Here is a 22510-nt window from a genome sequence, read left to right on the forward strand (position 1 = left end):
CAAAACAGATTATTCTATTTTTGGACAGCTCTAATTGTTAGTAAGTTCTCCTTAATACATCAAACTCGTATTTGGCTTCCTGCATATTACACCCACTGCTACTCCTAGTTGTCCCCTCTAAGATTAAACAGAGCAAATCTTATTTCTTCTTTCCCATGATATCCCTTCAAATGATTTAGTCAATTCTCTCTTGAGGTTTCTATTAAATGTAGATAAAAATTATTTATGCTTTTATCCTCTTTGAAGCCTCTTGTTTCATTTACCAGTACCAAACATAAGTATTGGTTTAGGTTAGCATTGGATATAAGAAGTTAAATTTGAATACCAACAGCCAGTATATCTGAAAAGAAGTGTAGGACAGGAACATTACTTGGGTGGTCAGCTCTAACACCTCCTCACCATTCTTGTCTGCAAAATTCTGGACTTCATACATTGTTTTCAGTTCATGGCTTGGACATGCTGCTACACACAGAGCAATAGACTTGATCTTCCGTTTTACCAAATCCAAATTGCATGGATCCAAAAAGAATACATACCTAAAACACAGGAAAATACACTGAGGTTACTATTTACAGAAATAACACACTTGGCAATGTATGAACAGCTTAATTTACATTACCTATCTTTCCAGAAATTTCTGAAATCTATGCATATGTGAAATTATAATAATTAACCCATGTTGTTTTTAAATTATAATTTTCTATTCCCTTTTTTGCTATGAAAAGAAATGAGTCAAAATAATATAAGCTAAAATATAATATAATACCTTTATATTATATTTTTATCATATATGTATATAATATATATAATATATATAATATAATAAAATAAAATATAAGCTAAAAACTATTACTGTGCTGTAGGAAATGAAGAAATGAACAATGTCAGAGGAAACTGGAAGCCCTTTATGAACTTATGTAGAGGTAAGACAGCAGAAATAGGTTACCAATTTATATGATGACAACAATATCATATAGAAAAATGACTCTGAAAAACTTTATAACTCTGATCAACACAATGATATACCACAGGTCCAAAAGAATGAAAAGGAAACCAGTCATTAATATCGTGCCAGGGAGGTGATAAACTTAAAATGCAGAGTCACAAATTTTTGGACATGGCTAATATAAAAATTTGTTTGAAGGTCTATGTATGTCTCGAGGGATTTGGGTTTTTGGCTTTTTTATTTGCTCAATAAGGGGGTAGTTTGAGACAGACTGAAAAAATTTTAATAAAAATAATAAACTTAAAAGAAGGAAAAATTCAAACCTTTTCTTCCTTTTGTACAATTAAGTTAGGGACAGTCTGGCTTTCTAGGATTAGTTGAAAGAAGGGAATTTTGAGATAAGCCCTGGGAAAGGATTCTGGGTAAGAAAGGAATTGTGGATATACAACCAAAAATAACTGAATTTCACTTCCTTCTTGGATTTTGACCAAGCTGGAGGGAGGTTTAACTCTCTGCCTACAATTCCCATCAAGCTGTGAAGTAAATGATTAAAACTAAAACTGGTCAACTGACCCCCACCCTGTATACCTGCTTGTTGTGTAACTACAGAATGTTCCTGGCAGAGTTCCAGGAATTACAAGGTCCCCAAGTAGGTCTGCACCCCACCATCTTCGGGGCAAAAGTCCTGTTTCCTCATCTTCAAAGCAAAGCCCTGTAAGCACCAGACCGAGACCCTGTCTTCAAAATGAAGTCCTGTTTTCTCATAAGCATTAAACCGAAACCCTGAAACATATATAAACTCCATCCTGACTATCTCACTTTGGAGCTCCTTGGTTGAGCTCCCCTAGCACACGCTAGAAATAAAGATTTCCCTTTGCTTGGATTGCATTGTCTCTGTGTGCTCCTTGGGCAGTCATATACTCGGACCCTAACAGCTGAAGGAGGGTTTTTCCTCTGAGTGATTCTCCCTGGAAGGCCAGGATTTTGTGGAGAAGTCCTTGGCAGCCAGGTAGAGGATTTACTTGGAGGAAACCAATTTCCATTAGTCTAGTTTTCATCTGCCAGTGGTCCAGCTGCCAGAATCCCTATTGGTTAAGGTAATCCAAAGCTTTCCATCTATAACTTTGATTGCTTAATACAGCAGCCAAACCAGGGTTTTTCCCTTTCTTACTAATTATTGGTAGTAAGTTTAGATTACATTAGATAGCACAGGGAGGATTAAGTAGGAACCTGAGAAGAAACAGAAGGCTTCCTTAAGCAGGGAAAGTAGAAGTTGGGTGGAGGTAGTGTGAACAGAGTTAGGGTCATACTTATCCAATTACCTTTATTCCTTTTTTTGTTAAATAAACTTTGATCCCAAGATAAAGGGTTTGGTGCTTAATTGGCCCTAAGGAGTTCCTAGGTGTATTGTAAAATCTGATATTCATCTAGGACACTTCCACAATATACTTTCCCAAAGTTCAGAGGCCTGTATCTGATCAAAACAACTGTTGTTGATTATTCTTCAAGTTATTATTTCTTTTCCAAAACAAACAAACAAACATTACCAGAGTGTGGCATATTCATTAGAAGGAAGAACCAAACTAAAAATCATCATTATTTTGATGGTTCTGATATTGAGGGAAATAATTGGAAGATTAAGATATAAATTACCTAAACAAAATAGACTGGACACTCTTTGATGAAGTTGGTGGGTGAAATGGAAAATTAAAGAGTCTCAGCTTCACTTCTCACTTCTGACAATCCCTATATGATCAAGGGCTATTTGTTCAACTTTCTTGAGCTTCAGTTTCCTTATTTATAAAATGGAAACAAATAATGCTTATGCCACCTATCAGAGTTATTTTGAGGAAATAATTTTGTAAAACTTAAAGCACTATAAAAATTAGTTATTAGGTTCCTCATTTACTATTCTTATGAATAGGGAGAAAGAACTACAATGAGTAGAAACAATGAAGGTATAAGAGAGAGAGAGAGAAAGACAAAGACAGAGTGTTCTCTCTCTCTCTCTCTCTCTCTCTCTCTCTCTCTCTCTCTCTCTCTCTCTCTCTCTCTCTCTCTCTCTCTCTGCTATCTACTCTCTTAATTTCTTTCTCTTGGAGTATGTTATTCTTAGTATTTAGAGAACAATATCAAGTAATAGTTGGGGGTGGAGTAGACAGCTAGGTGGCCCAGTGGGGAGAGAGAGCCAGGTCTGGAGATAGGAGGTCCTAGGTTTAAGTCTGGCCTTGACACTTCCTAGCTGTGTGACCTCAGGCAAGTCACTCAACTCCATTTGCCTAGTTCTTACTGTTCTTTTGCCTTGGAACCATATTGATTCTGAAATAGAAGGCAAGGGTTTAAAAAAATAATAATAATAGGAGTGTGTAATTAGAATTTTGCTCCCCAGGACTCTGAATCTCAGCTTCCCATGTTCCTTCTCATGTTATGTGCCAATGTAGGGAAGATATAAGTTTTGTGTAGCTCCATCCTCTTTCTTTTTTCCTAGGAATGAGGTTTGTAGAGGTTAGGCAAGTGTCAGGCAGGAAAATTTCACTCATGTGGCTTTTACTCAGGCTTTTACTTTTGTTCTTTTATTTCTTCTACTTCAAGTGATTATTAATAAACATTATAAAATATAATACTTGGAGTTCCTGGATAGTAATTTAAATTTTATAATGCTGGCAAGCCATGAAGGGATAGAATCCTTGATTTTTTTTTAAGATATCCTTTGAGTAAAGATAGGGAATTTTCCTGGTGGTGGGGACCTGCCCACAATGGGAGTCAGTCCACTTTTGCTTGTGGGGCTCCTGGCTGAAACGGAGAAGTCACTTCCCACTGTATCCCACCTGCACCCATCTGCCTATGCCCATTGGCCTGCTCCAGCACTCCTCACTGTTGCCCCCAAGCACTGCAGATTCCCTGGGGTTCTTGTGTGAAAGGTAAAGTATAAGTCTCCCTTATGTTGTTAACAGCTGAGCTGGCACTAGCCCCCTGTCTCCTGATGCAGCTATACCTCCCCCTCCCTCCCCATTTGGGTCTCAAGTGTGCAGTAGCCACTTGAATGTCTAGCTTGCAGCTGAGGCAGCTTAGACCACTGTGCACACCCTGTGCTCTACTGAGCAGAAGAGCAACCCCTTACATGCTGCCCACCCCAACCCCGCCCCCCTTCTGTCCCCCTTCTAGTTTCCAAACCTCTTAGCTAACTCCTGTAAGGATTAAAAATGATAAAGGCTAATATTATGAGGAAAACTAATATTTTATTTGGGCCCATTTTGATAGAATAAATCGGGCCACACGCCTAGCTAAGATCTCTTCAAACTCCCTGCCAGTCTATACCTTCCATCTCCTTTCACTGCTTCGTAGGAAGAGAGTGAGCCCAGTCCTAATTTTAAGTCACATTCTACTTGGTTCCCGTTGTCATGTCCAAAACTGGAAACCCATTGGATCACGGAAAATGTAGTCTCAAAGTCCCCCACATGTCCACAGGAAGTTTGTCAAATACTTTTAAATGGGACCCCCAGAATTCCAAATAACACACTCCTGAGGGTGTTTTGTTTGTTTGTTTGTTTTTTACCTTCAAGACAGGTGTTTTTTTCCCCCAAAATAGAAAACTCTGGTCTTTTTTTGTTGCCCCTCCTAAATTGAGTCTAGGGCTAAGGCTTTTAACCCTGCCCTCCATTCAAAGGCTGATTGAGGCTTGTCTCCAGCCCACTAGACTTAAGAGGTTTTTTTCTCCTAGCCAGTACATACTAGGCTCCTACCACCTTCAGACAGGAAGTAGAACTGAGAACATGGCCCAGTTTCCTGCCTATCTCAAACAGCTCCCATTCCGAGGGAGCATTACCAAGCTTGCATAGCTCAGGGTTTTAGGATGTCTTTTCTTGCTGCTGTTTCTGGGTGTACTTGTCCTTGCTGTTAGCTTGAGTAATCTCAAGATTCAGAAGGGAGTCTCATCCCCCTTACTATCTGAGCATGCCCAGTCTCTGCAATACATCCAATATGGAGTTCATCCACATGCGCTTAGTGTGGAAATTCCCCTCGGTATAGGGAACCCCAGAAGTGTGACCAAAGAAATCTAGATGGATGATGATACTAAGGAGGAGAAGGAACCTCAACGAGTCTGGAGGTGAATTTTAAGCCTTTTCAGACTCCATTGCCTTATTGATATTAACTATTTCAGTTTGTTCCCCTCCAAATAATGAAGGTCTCTGTAATGTAGCTATTAGAATTAGAGAAAAGAACTCGAATTCAGTGCCTGTATCCTGTCACACTTATTGTATTTGCAGATTGTTTGCTTTAAAATTCACTTTTGTTTAAGTTCACATATGTGATAAAAAATAATGGAGATATATGGTAATAATAATAGAGGCTATAAGCTAGATGCTTAGATAGGTGAATAGGATTTTGGTGTGACAGAGAGCACACTCTCTCCCACGGCCTCTGTATAGGTGTTCTAGTAAAGCTATGCTTCTCCTCTCCTGACACGCTTGCTCAGTTGAACCTGCCAGCTATTTCTTATAACAGTTGCCCAGACAGGGAACCACTGGGAGGCTATAGGTATATCTAACCTCTCTAGTTCCTCAGCCTGGGGTTAGAATAGGTATTGATAAGGCTATTGATGCATTATTTGAACAATGGTGAAATCTGAGGGTGTAAGGATCTCCCCTTCCCAAGGGCCTAGATATAATGACCACTCAGAAAAGGTACTTGATGACACAACACTGTATTTGATTCTAATCAATGGGGTTAGGAACAAGGGAAAAGGATGGAGGATTTGGGAACCTTATTTTCTAGTACTCTAAGCCATTTATCAGACTATTAGAAGAAAACTAGCTCAAGCAGAGGCTGGAGGTTCTTCACCCTCACACTAACTCTGGCCTGACCTGGTCAGAGCCAAGCCAAAGATTAGGGAAGGCTACTGATGAACTTTGCTGACAGGGTCACTATTTCCTTTTAGCTCGATTGTCAATGATGGTGATTGCTCTCTAGTTCTCAGTATGACAGGTTGGTTAGCAGGTACAGGGGCAGGTATTGCCTACCCTCCCTCGAGACCTCCCACCTCCCAAGTTCTGCTCCAGAGTGAGCCCCAGGTGCTGGGCTTTGTGGATATTTATAGGGCTGGCTCCAATGGACTTTTTGCCCTGGCTCACAGCATCTGGGTACATTCTGAGGTGTTCAACGGCCGGTCTTGTCACTCAAAGTTGGTATCCATCTTGTCCCAGAAATCAATATAACACATATTGATCTAATCTGATATATTCTATTACACTATGTGTTTTGGCCATTAGCTAAATGTTCTGCTACATTGTCTTTATTTGTAGCCTCCCCCTATGATTGGATTGGAGAAAATATCATTATAAAAGTCCATAAACAACTTGGACAAACCCTTTTCCATGGCAAAATCATAGGTCCTTATGGATGCTGGGTTTGTCACCAGAACCACTGAAGTCACATTTTGCCTTAATAGTCTTTTGTTCTTTTTTTGTCTTCATTAATTGTCACATGGATGACGATGGATGGACTCCCATCAAACTAACTGCAACCTATATACAACCTTTGGAGAATTTAATGAGCTAAATATCTCAATTTATTTTAAGGGGTGATTTTCAGATATCTGGTAGCACCCCTACCTCTGACTAATCATTTGCCTACCTTTGACTTGTGAGTAACAAAGGGTAAAGGTCCATTTAGTAGTTGAAGTGAAGTGCAGTAGCACTATAATATTTCCCCACATCCCCATTTATAAAAATGTAATGGATGAGACATCAGAAGTGATTTTCAGTATTGTATTCCTCACCTCCACATTGCAATGGATGGGACATATAAATGCATGTCTTTTACAGCTGTTACAGTCTTATACATAACCAAGTAGTGTGGGTTTCCCAAGAGGCTTGGTTTACCCCATAATGGGTTATAATTTCATCTGGGACAGGAGAGAATTTCCCAAGGGCTTTGGTTATCTCTGGACAGGTTTTTTTTATTTGTAACTCTTCATCTTACTCTACCTTTCCACCAGAATGATCTAGATTCTTGGTGACATTTTAGAATGAAAAAGGTCTTCATCAATAGTATAGAGGTTTTTCTTGGCTCTCCTGCCAAATTTTGGAATGATGGCAGTAATAGACTCTGTTAGACTTATCTCAACTGACATTGTTCTTATGTGAATAGATCTGGAGAAATTGTGACAAATATCCATAAGCTTCTAAGGTTTTTCAAAATGTCACACAGTAAATGGCTATAGAGATTCATGTGAATCCTAAAGGTAGTGGGTTTGTTTGCTACTGTCATTAAGTGTGCTCTTATGATTTTGGGGATTTTGGTACTTGTTTGAATGTGCATTAGCTGCTGTACTAATGCTTTGAAAATCTGTTACTTGGTGAAAATCATGTGCACTCACACTGTGGATTGTGGCATTTAAAATTATTGTAAGCCCTGGGAGATTACAACTTCCCCCACAACTTCCTTTGTGGGAGGTGTCAGAGAAAGTATTAAAGAGAGAGTTTGAAGAGAGAGTTTGGAACCTTTCGCTCACTTGAGCCCGGAGGCTCTCAGATCCTGATCTCTTCTCAGCGCCTTTTTCCCTTTCTATTTACCTCCTAGTTTTTCCTAGACCTTCCCCTATCTAATTTAAATAAATCCTAGCTATTCTAAACTCTAAAGTTGCTCTCTGATCTTTTATTTGAGCCCCACTCTAGTCAATTTCTCCCTGTCGGGGCTCGCTACCTTCCTTTCCCTTCCTCTACCTTCCTCTCTCCTTTCTCCCTTCCTCCAACCTTCCTACTTTCCTCCCTTCATCCCCCTCACAGGATCAGGGCCAAGGTAAAAAGGAAATGGATCTCATTTTTAGGTGAGAAACCTTTGTATTGTGCCTCTACTTGGCTGACACTTTGTCATGGATTGTGAACTATATATTTTGGATTTTTAAAAATTTTTATTATTGTTTTTCCTTGTATATGCAATAGAGTATTTTTCTTTTTTCTTTCATTTTTTGTACTTGAAGCACATGTTACTCGTATTAATGATTTTTTGATTTTGCACTAGGATAAGTTAAAAATGTCCATTAGCCCTAATGTCAATGCATACCCAAAAGCTTTAGACTATGGAAACCTACTATTGATTGTTAAATATTATGGGACTTTGATTAATGATTGTGTCTGATTCTAGGAGAAGGGATCACAAAAGAGCCACTGCACAGGGCCAAGGAGCACAAAGTTAACCTGCACAGTGCCTAAGAGCACAAAGTCAAGGAGACCAACCAATTCCAGTGAGACTGATGAGATTCTGCACCAAGGCAGGGGACATGAACTTATTTTGGGGTTCAAGGAAGAGGCTGTGTGATAACGTCAGATGCAGGATTCCCTCGTGCCAAATCCAGACTTCTACAAAGTACCTCAGTTTGGCTGCCATTTTGGCTCCCCTATCCCTGAGAGCAAAGGTAAAATCAGACCTGGAAATGCTATTTCACTTTTGCTTCAAAATCTAGCCCCTTTTCTCTCCTTCATAGTATGGCAATTTTCTGTAGTCCTGATTGGGTAAGTGAATAATTGCGACTACAGGCTTATGGGACATAAATCCTTTATTAGGTCCTGATTCTAGGACCTTAGAATTCTTACACATGAGACTTTGATATTTTATATTTCATCCAGAAGTTACTTTTTCTCTTTTATGTGTTTTCTTTTTCATCTTTTTTTATTTTCTTTTGACAACTGATTCATATACCTTATAACTCAGCCATGTATCCCTGGTGATCTGTGTGTTGGTCAACATCCTCCTCAGGGGGATTGTATTATTGTCATAAAATTCTAGATTTATAAAACTTTTTCTTGTTTGAGAATAATTTGGGGATGAGAAACTTGCTATCTCCCCAAATCAAGAAATTGAACTCTTTGGAGAATGCACCATGAAGATGCCTGCTGCAGAAACCACAAAATGCACCAAAAGATCCAGAATGAATTTTGGGATGTAATGAATTGAACTATGGGGGGGGGGGTTGAATACATTTATTTTGAATGTATACTCTTATGCCAAAGAGGACTGTCCCCCAATTGGCTTTTTGTCAATATGCCTAGTAATCATTCACTTTGTTCTCTTTCTCTTTTATTTACCTCATCCCCAAATTATTATGATTTCCCCTTAGAAAGTGTAGTATTGTATGTACTGCTAATTAAAACTCTTTAGAGATATAATTTGGTTATGTGTACTGATTCACTGGGGAAACTAGGCATGTAAATCTGGGAGATTTCTACATGATCATCCCAACAGAATCACGGGGGGGGGGGGTTGTGTAATTAGAATTTTGCTCCCCAGGACTCTAAATCCCAGCTTCTTTCTCATGTTATGTGCTAATGTAGGGAAGATGTAAGTTTTGTGTAGCTCCGCCCTCTTTCTCTCTTTTTCCCAGGGAATGTGGTTTGTAGAAGTTAGGTGAGTGCCAGGCAGGAGAATTTCACTCACTTTTATTCAGGCTTTTATTCAGGCTTTTACTTTTGTTCTTTTATTTCTTCTACTTCGAGTGATTATTAATAAATTTTATAAAATATAATACTTGGAGTTATTGGATAGTAACTTAAATTTTATAGTATGGAGAAACATTCTTGTTTTACTCCTGTATTTATTTAGAAAACTTTTAGAGTGTCTCCTAATACATATGATCCTTTTTTAAAAAAAAGACGCTTTCTATGTTTTTTTTAAGTTATTCTATGCCTATACTTTTGTAGGGTTTTAAGCACAGTAAATAATTGTGCTTTGTCAAAAGATTTTTATCCATCTATTGAGATAATTATGTGGTTTGGGATATTTTTGTTTTGAATCTGGTTAGTTATATAGATTATTTTCCTAATCTTAAACCATATAAGCCTCCTTGATATAAGCATGGTCATACTACATGATTTCCTGGGTGAACTGCTGTAGTCTGTTTGATGGAATCCTAATTTTTTTTAATTTTAATTAATTACATTAATTAATTTTTTATTTATGTTCATTGAATTAAGATACCCAATCATTCTTCTGTTTTAAGTATTTTATATTTTTTAAGATATACTGTATTTCCTTTATAGTCTCGTCTTGTTATCCTATAACTATGTGTATCAAGTTATGATCATTCTTTTTATTTCTTCTGGTTTGCCTTGCCCTTTTGCTGTTTTATTGATATGATTTTCTACCTTCTTTTTAAGGTCTATCAATTTTGTAAGTCTATTCAAAGAATCAGTTTTTAATTTGTGCTATATTTCCTAATAGACGTTTTGTTTCCAATATATTTTTCTTCTACTTTTCAATGTCTCCTTTATTGTACTTATTTGGGGTTTACTTGTTAGCTAATTTTTAAAATGAATATTTAATTCATTAATCCTTTCTTTTTCTAATTTTTAATGCATGTTTTTTAGGGATATAATTTTCTCCTGGGTGACTGCTTTTCCTAGATCCTAAAAACTATGATATGCTGTTTCGTCATTATCATTTTCTTTTGCTTCATTATCGGGGGTTTCTATCATTTGTTCTTTAATCCATTCATTTAGGATTTTATTATTAAATTGCATTTGAGGCTCTTTTATTTGTGGTCCCTGGACTGATTACAATTTTTATTGCATTATGGTCTGCAAAGGATATATTTACTATTTCAGCCTTTTTATATCTCTTTGTAATATCTCCGTGCTCCAATATATGATCAACTTTTGTAAAAGTTCCATGTGGTATTAAGAATAAAAACAATATTTAGTTGTCTCATTTAGAAGACTCCATAAATTTTTTAGTTCTAGTTTCTCTAGAAATTCATTCAATTCTGTTATACAGAACTAAATAAATGATCCAATGAATGAATCTATATTCTGAGTTTAGGCTTCTTTCCATTAGCTATACTGTTTAGCAAAATATTCAGTAAAAAGTATTATAGCCTCTAGTCAATAATACTGTCACAGAATTCTTACTAAGAACATATTACTTTAATTCTAAACTCATTTCATGCATTCAATATGTTTTCCATTTTGTTTTTCTTTGTTAAATTTATCCAAAACTGAGAGTGACATTAAAATCTCCTGTTATTACTGTATTACTATCTAAGTCTTGAAAATCAGTTAAATTTTCCTTTATGTATTTTGATGCTAAGGCATTTGGATCACAAATGTTTAAACTGCCTCCTATAAACTCCTTTTATCGATGCATCTCAGCAAATGCTATGCAATTTATAGTCTTAGAGAGCTATGTGGAGGCATGGAGAGGTTAAATGGCTTGCCCAGGGTCAGAAAGCCAATGTGTCAGAGGTAGGACTTGAACCCAGATTGTCCTGACTCCAAAACCAGTTCTCTGTCCACTGCACCTGACTACCTCTTGGGCAATAAGATACTTTATGCTATCTATCTAATTATATTTTTTTACAATAATAAAATTGATTACTTTTCTTCCATTTCTGGTACTATGCTATCCACAAGGCATGTGCTGCATTAATAAGTGCAACAGTCTAACTGTACCATCTATGTGAATAGTAGTCAAAGGAGAAATCCATGTCTAGAGGGTATGCTTTGTAGATCTAACCCTATTAAATGATATCATGCTATAAAAGCAAGAGCAAGATAGAAAACTGATGTGTGATTTCATTGGAGTTTGAAGATCCTACAAGGACTTTACTCCACCAATGTAGACCTGTACCTTCCCTGCAACTTAAGACTCTTAGAGAGAAGCCCGGGGTACAGAGAAGTGACCCTCCCAGGGTTTTATAATTAGCAAATATTGGAGATGGGAAAGAGAAAGGAACATTAAAGTGGGAGAGCAACACAGAAAAACCATGGATACGCCCTCTCCTTTCTACTCACACAGGCTAAGACTAAGCCTCAGTTTCTTCATTCATAAAATGAAAAGATCAGAATAAATTATTTCTCATGTATTCTTTAGACCTAAATTCCATAATCTTATGAATCACATGGCTAGAAAGCAGAGGAGCCAAAGCTCAAATCCAAGTCTTCTAATAAGGTATGAAATACTGAAGTGAGTGCTAGACTTAAAACCAATTACATCTATGTAAGAATATCACCTAAGACACTTTTGAGCTGGGTGACCTTGAGCAAGTGACTCAACCTCCCTAAGTCTCAGTTTATTCATTTTTAAAATGAGTGGTAGAACTTGATAATCTGTAAGGTCCCTTCCAGTTTTAAATAAATGATCCTAAGTCCTATGTTCAGCCTCCTTCCTTCTTTTATCTTTTTTAATTTTTATTTTGAATATTTTTCCCTAGTTACATATTTCATGTTCTTTCCCTCTCCCACAAATCCCCTTAATCCCCCTTAGCTGATGCACAATTCCACTGGGTTTTACATGCATCATTGATCAAGATCTAATTCCATATTATTGATAGTTGGACTACAGTTATCGTTTAGTGTCTACATTCCCAATCATATCCCCATTAGCACATGTGTTCAAGCAGTTGTTTTTCTTCTGTGTTTCTCCTCCCACAGTTCTTCCTCTGAATGTCAGCCTCCTTCCTTCTAAGCTACACTGTTCAGCAAAATACTCAGTGAAAAGTATTACAGCTTCTAGTCATTAATAGTATCGTAGAATGCTTACTAAGAATATGGTAATTTAATTCTAGCTTATTTCATATGTTCAATTATATCTAAGTATTTGATATTTAAAATAATATAAAAAGGGGACAGCTGGGTAGCTCAGTGGAGGGAGAGTCAGGCCTAGAGACAGGAGGTCCTAGGTTCAAACCCGGCCTCAGCCACTTCCCAGCTGTGTGACCCTGGGCAAGTCACTTGACACCCATTGCCCACCCTTACCAATCTTCCACCTATGAGACAATACACCGAAGTACAAGGGTTTAAAAAAAATAATATAAAAGAATTAAGTCACCATGAAAGTATTTCCTACTATTGCTTTTAAATTGTTAATCTGATTAACATTTTTTTCTATTTGGACTTGTGATTAGTATTTTGAAATAGCTGGTGTCATACCAGAATACTGGAGTTCACCCAATTCAAGATGATATATTAGAAAGAGGATTTAGTTATAATTAATTTAATTTTGAAACAGTGAGCATTTAAAAGGGCATTTAAAACATAGGTGGGGGGGGGAATGTAGGCATTACCAAATAAATAATTCATGTCTCACATAAACTATTTGTTTTGCATCTTCTTTGCAATTAAAAATTACCTTAGCCTCTAAGGTAAGAAAACCTTTTCATGATTTTTTCTTTTCCTTTCAAAACAAAAATCAATTCCATGCAGCACTTAAACTTCTCGATGGCAAAGTAACATCCAATCATTTTTCATTATCCATGCTAATAATGGTCAGGAATGTTATAGATCATTTAATTCATATATCATCCAGAAATCTATTTTAAGTCAATAGTTTTGCTTGCTATCCATACAAAAATCAGAGCTATTAAAAACTAATAAAGTTGGCTCATTTAAATTTTCTGTCTTCTGACAGAGGCAAAAATGAATAAAATGTCTAGATGTCAAATAACAAAAGTGAGAAGAAGCATTAAGAGAGCAAATAAACCATATACTAGAAAGTCCTGGAGCCCCTAAGATTATCCATATACAAGAGTGATTCCCAAAATGAGCGCTACCAGCCCCTGGTGGGTGCTGCTGTGATCTAGGGCGCTGGTGATGGCCACAGGTGCATTTGGGGGCAGTGATAGTATTAGAGGGGAGCTAAGTAATATTTTTTTCTGGAAAGGGGGTGGTAGGCCAAAAAAGTTTGGGAACCACTGATATACAATATACACAATGAGCACAATCTCATAATAGTTGAGAAGAACAAGGGTGGCAAGAGGCTCATCTACCTGATAGTCAAAATTTTTAACTCACATTTTATGGGCGAGAAAAGAAAATGCTCAGATAAAAACTTATAAAAGACAACAGGTATCAAATAAAAAGAACCATAGCAAAAGAGGTACTTGATCATTAAAAAGGAGGAACAACATAGTAAAAAGTCAGGACTAATAACTTTTCCTGTATCAATATCAATAAATACTGACAATATTTATGAGTCCAAATATTGATTCTACCATTACTAACTATAAGACTTTGAGTAAATTATTTCCTCTTTCAGGGCCTTAAGTTCCTCATCAGTAAAACAGGAGATCTGTGATAGATAGCTTTTTAGCTCTGATAGCTTATGATTTTAAACACTTATCTGAAGTGCCTATATGCTTAAGCACAGAGTTAAGAAAATAAGTGAAAAGTACTTTTAATTTTGACACAAGAGGGAGCAGCTAAGTGGCTAGGTGGATTGAAAGTCAGGCCCAGAAACTGGAGGTCCTGGGTTCAAATCTGATCTAAGACACTTCCTAGCTGTGTGACCCCAGGCAAATCACTTAACACCCATTACCTAGCCCTTACTACTCTTCTGCTTTGGAACTAATACATAGTATTGATTCCAAGATGAAAGGTAAGGGTTTAAAAAAATTTTTTTGACACAAGTAAACAAAATATTAATTTATAGTATTGGGATGTACAGTTTCACAGTTTCATTACTATAACATAAAAATGAAAGGACACATTTTATGCAACAAATATTTGCAAAGACCTTCTGCCGCACAAATAGCTGTCCTAGGTACTGAAGCAGAAATAATAAGTGGAAAGGGGCAATGTATTGTATTATAACTGGTGCCCTACTATGTTCCCCTAGTTTGGAGACAAAGGCAGTATTTTAGCTAGATTTTTTATCTTCTCTAGTATCAACCACAACACTCTGTACATACAAATACCTTTATAAATATTGAACTGAATTGAATATCAAGAAGGTAAACAGACATTGTATGGAAATATCTGAATCTGAAGGTGAAATCACAGTAAAGACCATTTGGTTCTGAACTTAAAATGAAATTGGTACAAAGAAACTGAAACAAAATGTTTATAATTGTTTAATATACTTTCCTAGTTAAAAGATGAAAATTATATTTTTCTGAATGCAAGTCTCATTCTGTTAAAAGAAAATTACCTGAAAAATTACTTATTTGCCTTACTCAATCAGTGAAGTATTACAGGTATTATAATAAAAACGTTGTTCTTGTCCTCTTTACAGAATTTGCCACTACTGACTATTAGCTTTTCCTGGATACTTTCTCCTCTTTGGCTTGTCAGAACAGTGTTCAATCTTGGGTCTCCTCTCATCTACCTGGCCATTCCTTCTTGAATTCCTTTACTGGCTCATCATCCATAATAACCTGTAAATGTGGACGTATTATTCCTTGTTCTCATTTCTTTCATCTCTCCCTATACTTGTTTCCTTTTCTATTGACCTCATTGATTACTATATGCTTAATGATCAGATCTATACTGATGACTCTGAGATCTATATTTTTAGTTCTAATATCTTTTGAATATTAGTTCTACTTCACCAAATTTATTTCAAACTGAAATGTTCCAGAGATATCTTAAACTCAATATGTCCAAAACTGAATTTCCCTATTTCTGTCAAGGGCACCACCATTCTTTCAGTTACTTTTTGGCCAGCTCCAATCCAGCCCACAGTCATTCTGATCCCTCTCCACTCGCATTAGAATCTGGATTCCTACACATGGCTCTGATAGACGAGCTTTTGCTTGATCTTGCTCTGAACCAGGCCACAATGTCACTTCCCAGATAACTCCAGACCATACTGTCTCACCTTCTTCCTGACTTTCCAACTTTAATTCTCATATATATTATCTCCCTCCTCCATCAGAATGTAAGCTCCTTAAAGGCAGGAACTGTTGCTATTTATATTTGTATTGTCAGCACTTAGCATAGTGTCTGGAATATAGTATAAACTTAATGTTTTTCATTCAGTCAGTTTCTTAACCTCAATATCATCCTTTACTGTTTCACCCAGTACACATATCAAATCATTTGCCAAGCCCTGACATTTCTATCTCTACATCTGTTCACTTCTTTCCACTCGCTCAACTGGCTCATTTAGAATTCATCACCTCAGACTTGGACTATGGCAACAGCCTTCTGATTGATTCCTCTGCTTCAAGTGCCTCCCCATTCCAATCCACTCCCCACATAGCTAACAAAGTGATTTTCCTAAAATTAGAACAACCCTGACAATGTTACTCCCTTACTCAACAAACTCCAAGGATTCCCTTCTCCTTCACGATCAAATATAAACAATTTCTTTTGCATATAATGTCCTTCACAATGGGGTTCCTAAACGATCCTTTCAGCCTTATAACTAACCTCTTATCTTTCCTTCACAAACACACACACACACACACACACACACACACACACACACACACACGCCAAAATGTTCCTTGATTTATTTTTAATAAATTATACTGCATCTTCTTCCTTTGTGCCTTTTTACTGGCTGTCCTCCATACCTTGAATGCTCTTGCTCCTCACTTCTGTCTCTCTCAGGAATTCTTTAGGTTAATTATCTCTCAGGAAAAGTTTCCTTCAAGGCTCCGCATCAGGCACTATCTTCTACATCAAAATTTTAAAAAAAATGTATCCAGCAACTATATCCAAATTTATCCTGTGTTTATTTTATATATACCTATGTGTGTATATATCTAACCAGTCTCTCCTGGCTAGAATAAAAGTTCCTCAGGAGCAGGAAATGATTCACATTTTTTTTTTGTCTCTAGGAACTAGCACATGGCATGAGGTTTTTAATAAATGCATTATTAATGATTTGGATGAAGATATAAGAACTATGTTTATCAAACCAAGGAGGGATGGCTAATACCTTAGATGAGAAACTAAGTAACCTAAAAAAATACCCAAAGCTAGATGTGACTGTGAGAATTTTAGATTTATTCATTCAGGTTAAAAGACTGGAAAGATATAGTTTGGTGGCAGGTTTAACTTTGACATTTAATTCACAACAAGCTCAACATAAGGCAATAGGGCTAATGCAAAATTTCGCTATATTAATGGTAGTTTAGAAACTAGATGAGAAGACATAACAATAATCTGCAGACATAACAACTTCAAAATAGCTTAAGATCTCTCATGGATGAAAAAAAAATCAGACATTCTGTACAGCTCCACAGAGCTGAAATAGGTCCAGTGAGAAGTAGATGTGGGTTGGGGTTTTTTTGTGTGTGTTTTTTTTAATGTAGGTATTTTTGAACAATTAGAATCATCTAACAATAGAATGTGATATCTCAAAGTAGTGAGCTCCCAACACCATGAAATATTCAAACTGAGGTTGGAAAGTCATCTATTCTGAGATGTTAACTTCTCTAAATCTTAGTGATTCCCCTCCATAAAAATGAAGGTAATAAAATATCATTATAGAGCTCATAAGGTTGTGAGAAACTCACTCTGTAAATTGCGAAGTGCAGTAGCAAAATGAGATATTATTTTTTAAAGTATATTTTAAATATCTAGAAAACATTTTAAATATGCACTGATCTACCCAAAGTAATCATCTCAAATGTTATCCTGCCTGTGATATGGTTATCCCATATTGAAAATAGCAAAATGAGTTTTAATGTAGTAAATATTCTTCGAATAGTCCCATTAACAGAGAATTTATAACTGGAAACTATAGCCTTAAAAATGTCCCTGAGAGAGGAATAGGGCTTTTTATTTTATTTTATATTATTATTTTTTAGGATTATGTCATCTTATCTCAACCAGGTTGGAAGTTCAATGCCTACTAATGGACTTGTTCCCACTACTGATCAGCAAGGGAGCTTTGACCTATTCTATTTCTGACCCAGGCTAATCCCTCTCTGGACAACTAGAGGTCTTGTTATATTGTTGTTGGACTTAGTGCAGGCACCTTAAGCAGCTTGTCCTACTTCAAATCAAAACTCCAAAACTCAAGAGATTTGACAGCCTTGGCTTCCTCGTGGGCTGAGATTATAGGCTTGTCCCACCAATTCCAGGGGAATAGGATTTTTTTAAAAATTGTTTTATTACTACTGTGGGAAGAGGGCAAAGAGAAAGAGATTAATCTATGTGTAGTATCATGGTCACAGGTCAAACATTGCTCAAATAATTTTCTATGTTGTTGACAGGTCACACTAATTTGTTTTTCAGATTTATAGTATCTTTCCTCTAACATAATAAATAAACTCAATATACTTGAATGCAATGATAAATTTTCAACATTTCACAAAGTTAAAGCATTTAGTACTGCATAATTTAAGAATAATACTCAGCCTTTGACACTTCCTAGTTATGTGACCATGGGCAAGTCACTTAACCCTAAATGCCTAGCCCTTATTGGTCTTCTGTCTCGGAACCAATACGCAGTGTTGATTCTAAGATGGAAGATAAGTGTTTTTATTTATTTAAATACTACTTAAATGCTTGAGGAAAAGGAAAAACTGTAGGGAAAACCAGGAGTCAACAGGTTGTGACAAATTTAAAAACACTGAACAGTTACCAGTTAAAATTTTTGGGAGATATCATAGCCATTGTTCTATGAGGCATCCCATGGTTTAGCAAATCTGTGGCTCTACTAGATTTAGTTTGTCATAGTAACAACTGAACTTTCCATTTTAGAGTACAGGGCAGGGGACTGGAGGTTTTTCTCTAAGATCAGTTTTTTTTTCATATAAGTAGTGCTTCTTGCTGCCATGAAACTATTTTGCATACATCTGACAATGACACAATCAAATATATTTTATTTTATTTAAGTTTTATGTTTGATGATGGAAGAAACAAGGAAAGCCACTGCAGTTTACTGAATTGGGAAAGAGAGGAATAGAGGTGACATATTTTAGGAACAGATCATTTTAATAATTAAGGATAGATTACAGTGGGGAGATGTTAGAGACACAGAAACCAACCAGAAGTCACTGCAATAATTCAGGAATGAGGTAGCTGAGGGCCTGCATCAGTGTGGAAACTAGCAAATAAAGAGGATATTTGAGAGATGATGCATCAACAAACTGGAACAAAGATTAAAATGAATTATCTATAATGTACTAAAAATAAACTGGGATTGAATTAGTTAAGGCTACAAGGAGATAACACTCAAAAGTACAAGTATAAATGAAGCTTAGAAGACACATAAATAGGTACAAAATGTATTCATTACTTAACTACATGCCAGGTACTGTGTCAAGGCACTGGGGTACAAATAAATGGAAATACAAAATAGTCCCTGCCTTCAAGGAGTTTACATTCTAATGGGGAATACAAAACACAAAGGAAAGCTGGAAGAGAAGGTTGGGGGGAAGGAAGGGCAAAAAGGAATGAAGATGGCCAAGATACATGATGGAAGCCTAGTTATAGACAAGATAAGGCAGAAGCCCACTTTTCAGGGTTTAGTGCCTCAGAAGCAGAGTTCAATGTTCTAAATGGGGGAAGATTTAGCTGACCTATAAAATTTATTACCTATGATATGAGGGATGGCTGACTCTGAGCAAGTTGGATTTTTTTTTTTTTAGAACTTGTCCAGGAATTATCTAGTGGCTACCAAAGTATTATGCTAAATTTACTAATATACTACATATGCTACTTTTGAAGGTATTTCTGGTTTTCTCCATTATCAAGAGAAAAGTTCTTTTTAAAGGAGCTGAAAGACTGGTTAATGAAACAAATTTACATAACCTGAATTTTTAGTGACTTCTGCCTAGAGTTTTCCCCACAATGATATGAAAATCTACAATCTTAATTCTTCCCATTGCTCTTTTATATCATTCTTCAATTAACAGTCAGTCCCCCTTTCTGAAGGTTTTTTGTTTGTTTGTTTTACCACTTAGCCACTCACAGCAAAATTAAAGTCATGATCCACTTTAACAGAATCTTTTTGAATGGCAAATCATAGGATACAATAAAGCTACCCTAAGAAATATAGATTAAGAATGGCTTCTTCTTCACCTGCAATTGATATCTGCCAAACTAAGGCTTTTGTAAAGACCCTCCCTCCCCCATGAAATAAAAATTCATATATTCTAGTACTTTTAATCTGAACATAATATTCAACATCCCACCCAAAATACCAAACTGATATGGGAACATAATAAGTTCAGTAAAAATGTAACTAAGCTTAGCCAATCTAACTATAATTTGATATTAACTGGAAATGTTTTTGGTGTTTAACTTTATGGGGAAGTAGAGAGAAGATATCAATAGCACAATAATAACTGAAAATTTTTTAAGTTACCTACTTTGCAAGAAACTATGAACAAGTGGGCCATCACTGACTGGGAAGTCCTTGAATAAATTGTAGTATATGAACATAAAGGAATATCACTGGACTATATAAAATGATAAATATTAAGGATTCAAAAAAACATAAATAATGTGGCGGAAAACAAATAGTAATATTGAATCCAGCTACTGATTATGAACTGATTTTATACCATCTCTGAGCAAGGGATGCGTAAGGGCAATGGAAACCCATTTTTAAAAAAATGAGAAGAAAGGAAACTGGCTATTTCTGGAGTCTGCTGTTCTGACGAGATATTACCATTTCTTAGTCTCCCCAGCCTTTGGCTATTTTGTTATATAACTTAACCCTCCCCATTGCTGCCCTTCCAGAGTCTCCCTAGCCTTCTCGGTGGAATTTTGGTTGTTATACAAAGCAATTTATGTAACAGCTTCTCAAGGCAATGCCTTTCATGAGACTCCCTCCCTGTAGAAATGTATTTGAACCCTACACCCCCTGTCCCTTGTAGCTAACTTCTGCCCCAGTTCAGTGTGATGACCCTGGCTTACAGTTCCCTTACTTCAACTAAAAGACCTTTATATTATTACTACTTCAGTAGTCCTCTTTATTGCAAGACCACAATACTAACGTAATTACCACAAACGAAAACAAGACTAAAAACCATCAGACTTCATATCAATGCAATTAGATTGTAATTGAACAGTTGTAGTTCATTAACAAGTTAGCCCAATTCCTTTAATATAACTTTTGTTTTTTTGACAAGGAATATATTGTTGCACAGAGGGCAAGGACACAATCAAAAAATGAAAGTGACATAAAAACAAAGTATATCAGAAACATAAATTTTTTAATCCTCAGGAGAAATAAAAATTAAGTAATTCTATTTCTAAAACAAGAGTTCTAAAATAAAAGAATTGGGATTCTATAAAAAAAGGGAACTAAGAAAACTAGTGGAAACGCGCATCGGCCAAGGGTGGGGGGGGGTGCGGGTGCGGGGGTTGAAGGGGAAAGGGGGAGCATGAATCATGTAACCATGTTAAAAATGAATATTAATAAATGTTAAAAAAAAAAGGGAACTAAGAAACAGATGCAGTTTTATAAATAAACAAAGTCAATAAACTAACACTGATAAATACCAACACTGAAAATAAAGTATAAGGAATATATGAAAATTAAATATCAAAAAATTATTTTATTAATAAGGTTTTTTAATGGAAAGAGATTAAAGTGAAAAGACTCACAAAAACCTGAAAATTAATTATGAACAGCAGAAATTAAGCATTTGTTAATTGAGTTTTATCTAAATTATTCACTTCCTTTTTCTTTGTAATTATACAATTTTAAAATATCCTAATAAAAGCAAAAATGAAATGCACAAAAATATACATCAGATATAAATAGAATAAGTCCTTTCATATTATGTGTAAAAATTAAGATTAAATAGAGTGAACTAGCTCAAAATCTTAAATTTTCACCTACTTTAAATCCTGAAGAACTCTACAAGAATAATATTAGATTCTAAGATTGGAAGAATAAGGAAAGCCAGCAAGAAAAGGTAAGGAGAAGGGCACATAGACAAAAAAAAAATGAACGAGTAACTATAATTATCTTCTGGATTACAGATTTAATTCTATGCAATCACACATAAAGAGGGCAGCTAGACTTCAAGCAGTGTGGTTAAGTATACAGTTATTAGTTGGTATAAACATTCCAGGTCCCTTCTCTTTATTTTTCTATTCCTTATAATTGCTATACATGCAAACCATTTTGCTAGATTTATTAAGAATTATAAAAAAATTTGCTCATTTGAAAATTTCTATCAGCTTATTTCAAGGTGGCAGATATTAATAAATCAAGCTTAATGTAGTAAACCTTGATATTACCCAGTGGGTATCCTCAGTTTGATCAAAGTCACTCAACTCCTTTTAGAGCTATCATGGAATAAAAGCAAAAAGGATACACTAATCAACTGAAATGAAGGCAGCAAGGTGGTGCAGTGGATAGAATGCCAGGCCTAGAACCAGGAAGAGTCAGCTTCTTGAGTTCAGATTTGGTCTCAGATACTTAGCTGTGTGACCTTGGGCATGTTGTCAGGCCGTGAGTGTTCCTAGTCTCCTCTATAAACTTGCCGGTAATGTCTGGACATCAATTCACCTAGGATGAACCAAAAATCTGCAAAATCTGGGTCATAGGTCTTAATAAATGACTGCAAGATTTTTACAAATTTCCCAGGGTCATCATAAAATTTTGGAGGTTTTCGCTTTATTGCCGCCACATCCTCTGCCTGAAATGGTATGCTGTTTAACATGGAACATCCCATCTTCTTGTACCTCTGGGAAGTCCCTTAGAGGAAAATGATTAACTGGGGATTCTCTGGTGTTTTGAGTCATTACCTCCTTCTCTGCTCTTGTTTCCCCACAAGCCTTATCATCATTGTTTACATTAACCTGCTGTGCACAACCAACCATAGCCAGTGTCCTTAAATCTATTCTGCTTTATATATATATATATATATATATA

The 22510-nt window shown here is 36.1% G+C and overlaps 1 protein-coding gene across 1 annotated transcript in view; it reads right to left on the reverse strand.

Annotated features, from left to right (window-relative positions):
- SLC44A1 (solute carrier family 44 member 1) overlaps nucleotides 1-22510 on the reverse strand; it is a 226144-nt gene that overhangs the window by 104944 nt on the left and 98690 nt on the right. Inside the window, exon 4 of the mRNA XM_044658236.1 lies at nucleotides 400-536. Coding sequence (XP_044514171.1) covers nucleotides 400-536 — 137 coding nt within the window. The remainder of the gene's footprint in view (nucleotides 1-399; nucleotides 537-22510) is intronic.

Source organism: Gracilinanus agilis, chromosome 1, assembly GCF_016433145.1.
Source record: "Gracilinanus agilis isolate LMUSP501 chromosome 1, AgileGrace, whole genome shotgun sequence".
Classification (NCBI taxonomy): domain Eukaryota; kingdom Metazoa; phylum Chordata; class Mammalia; order Didelphimorphia; family Didelphidae; genus Gracilinanus; species Gracilinanus agilis.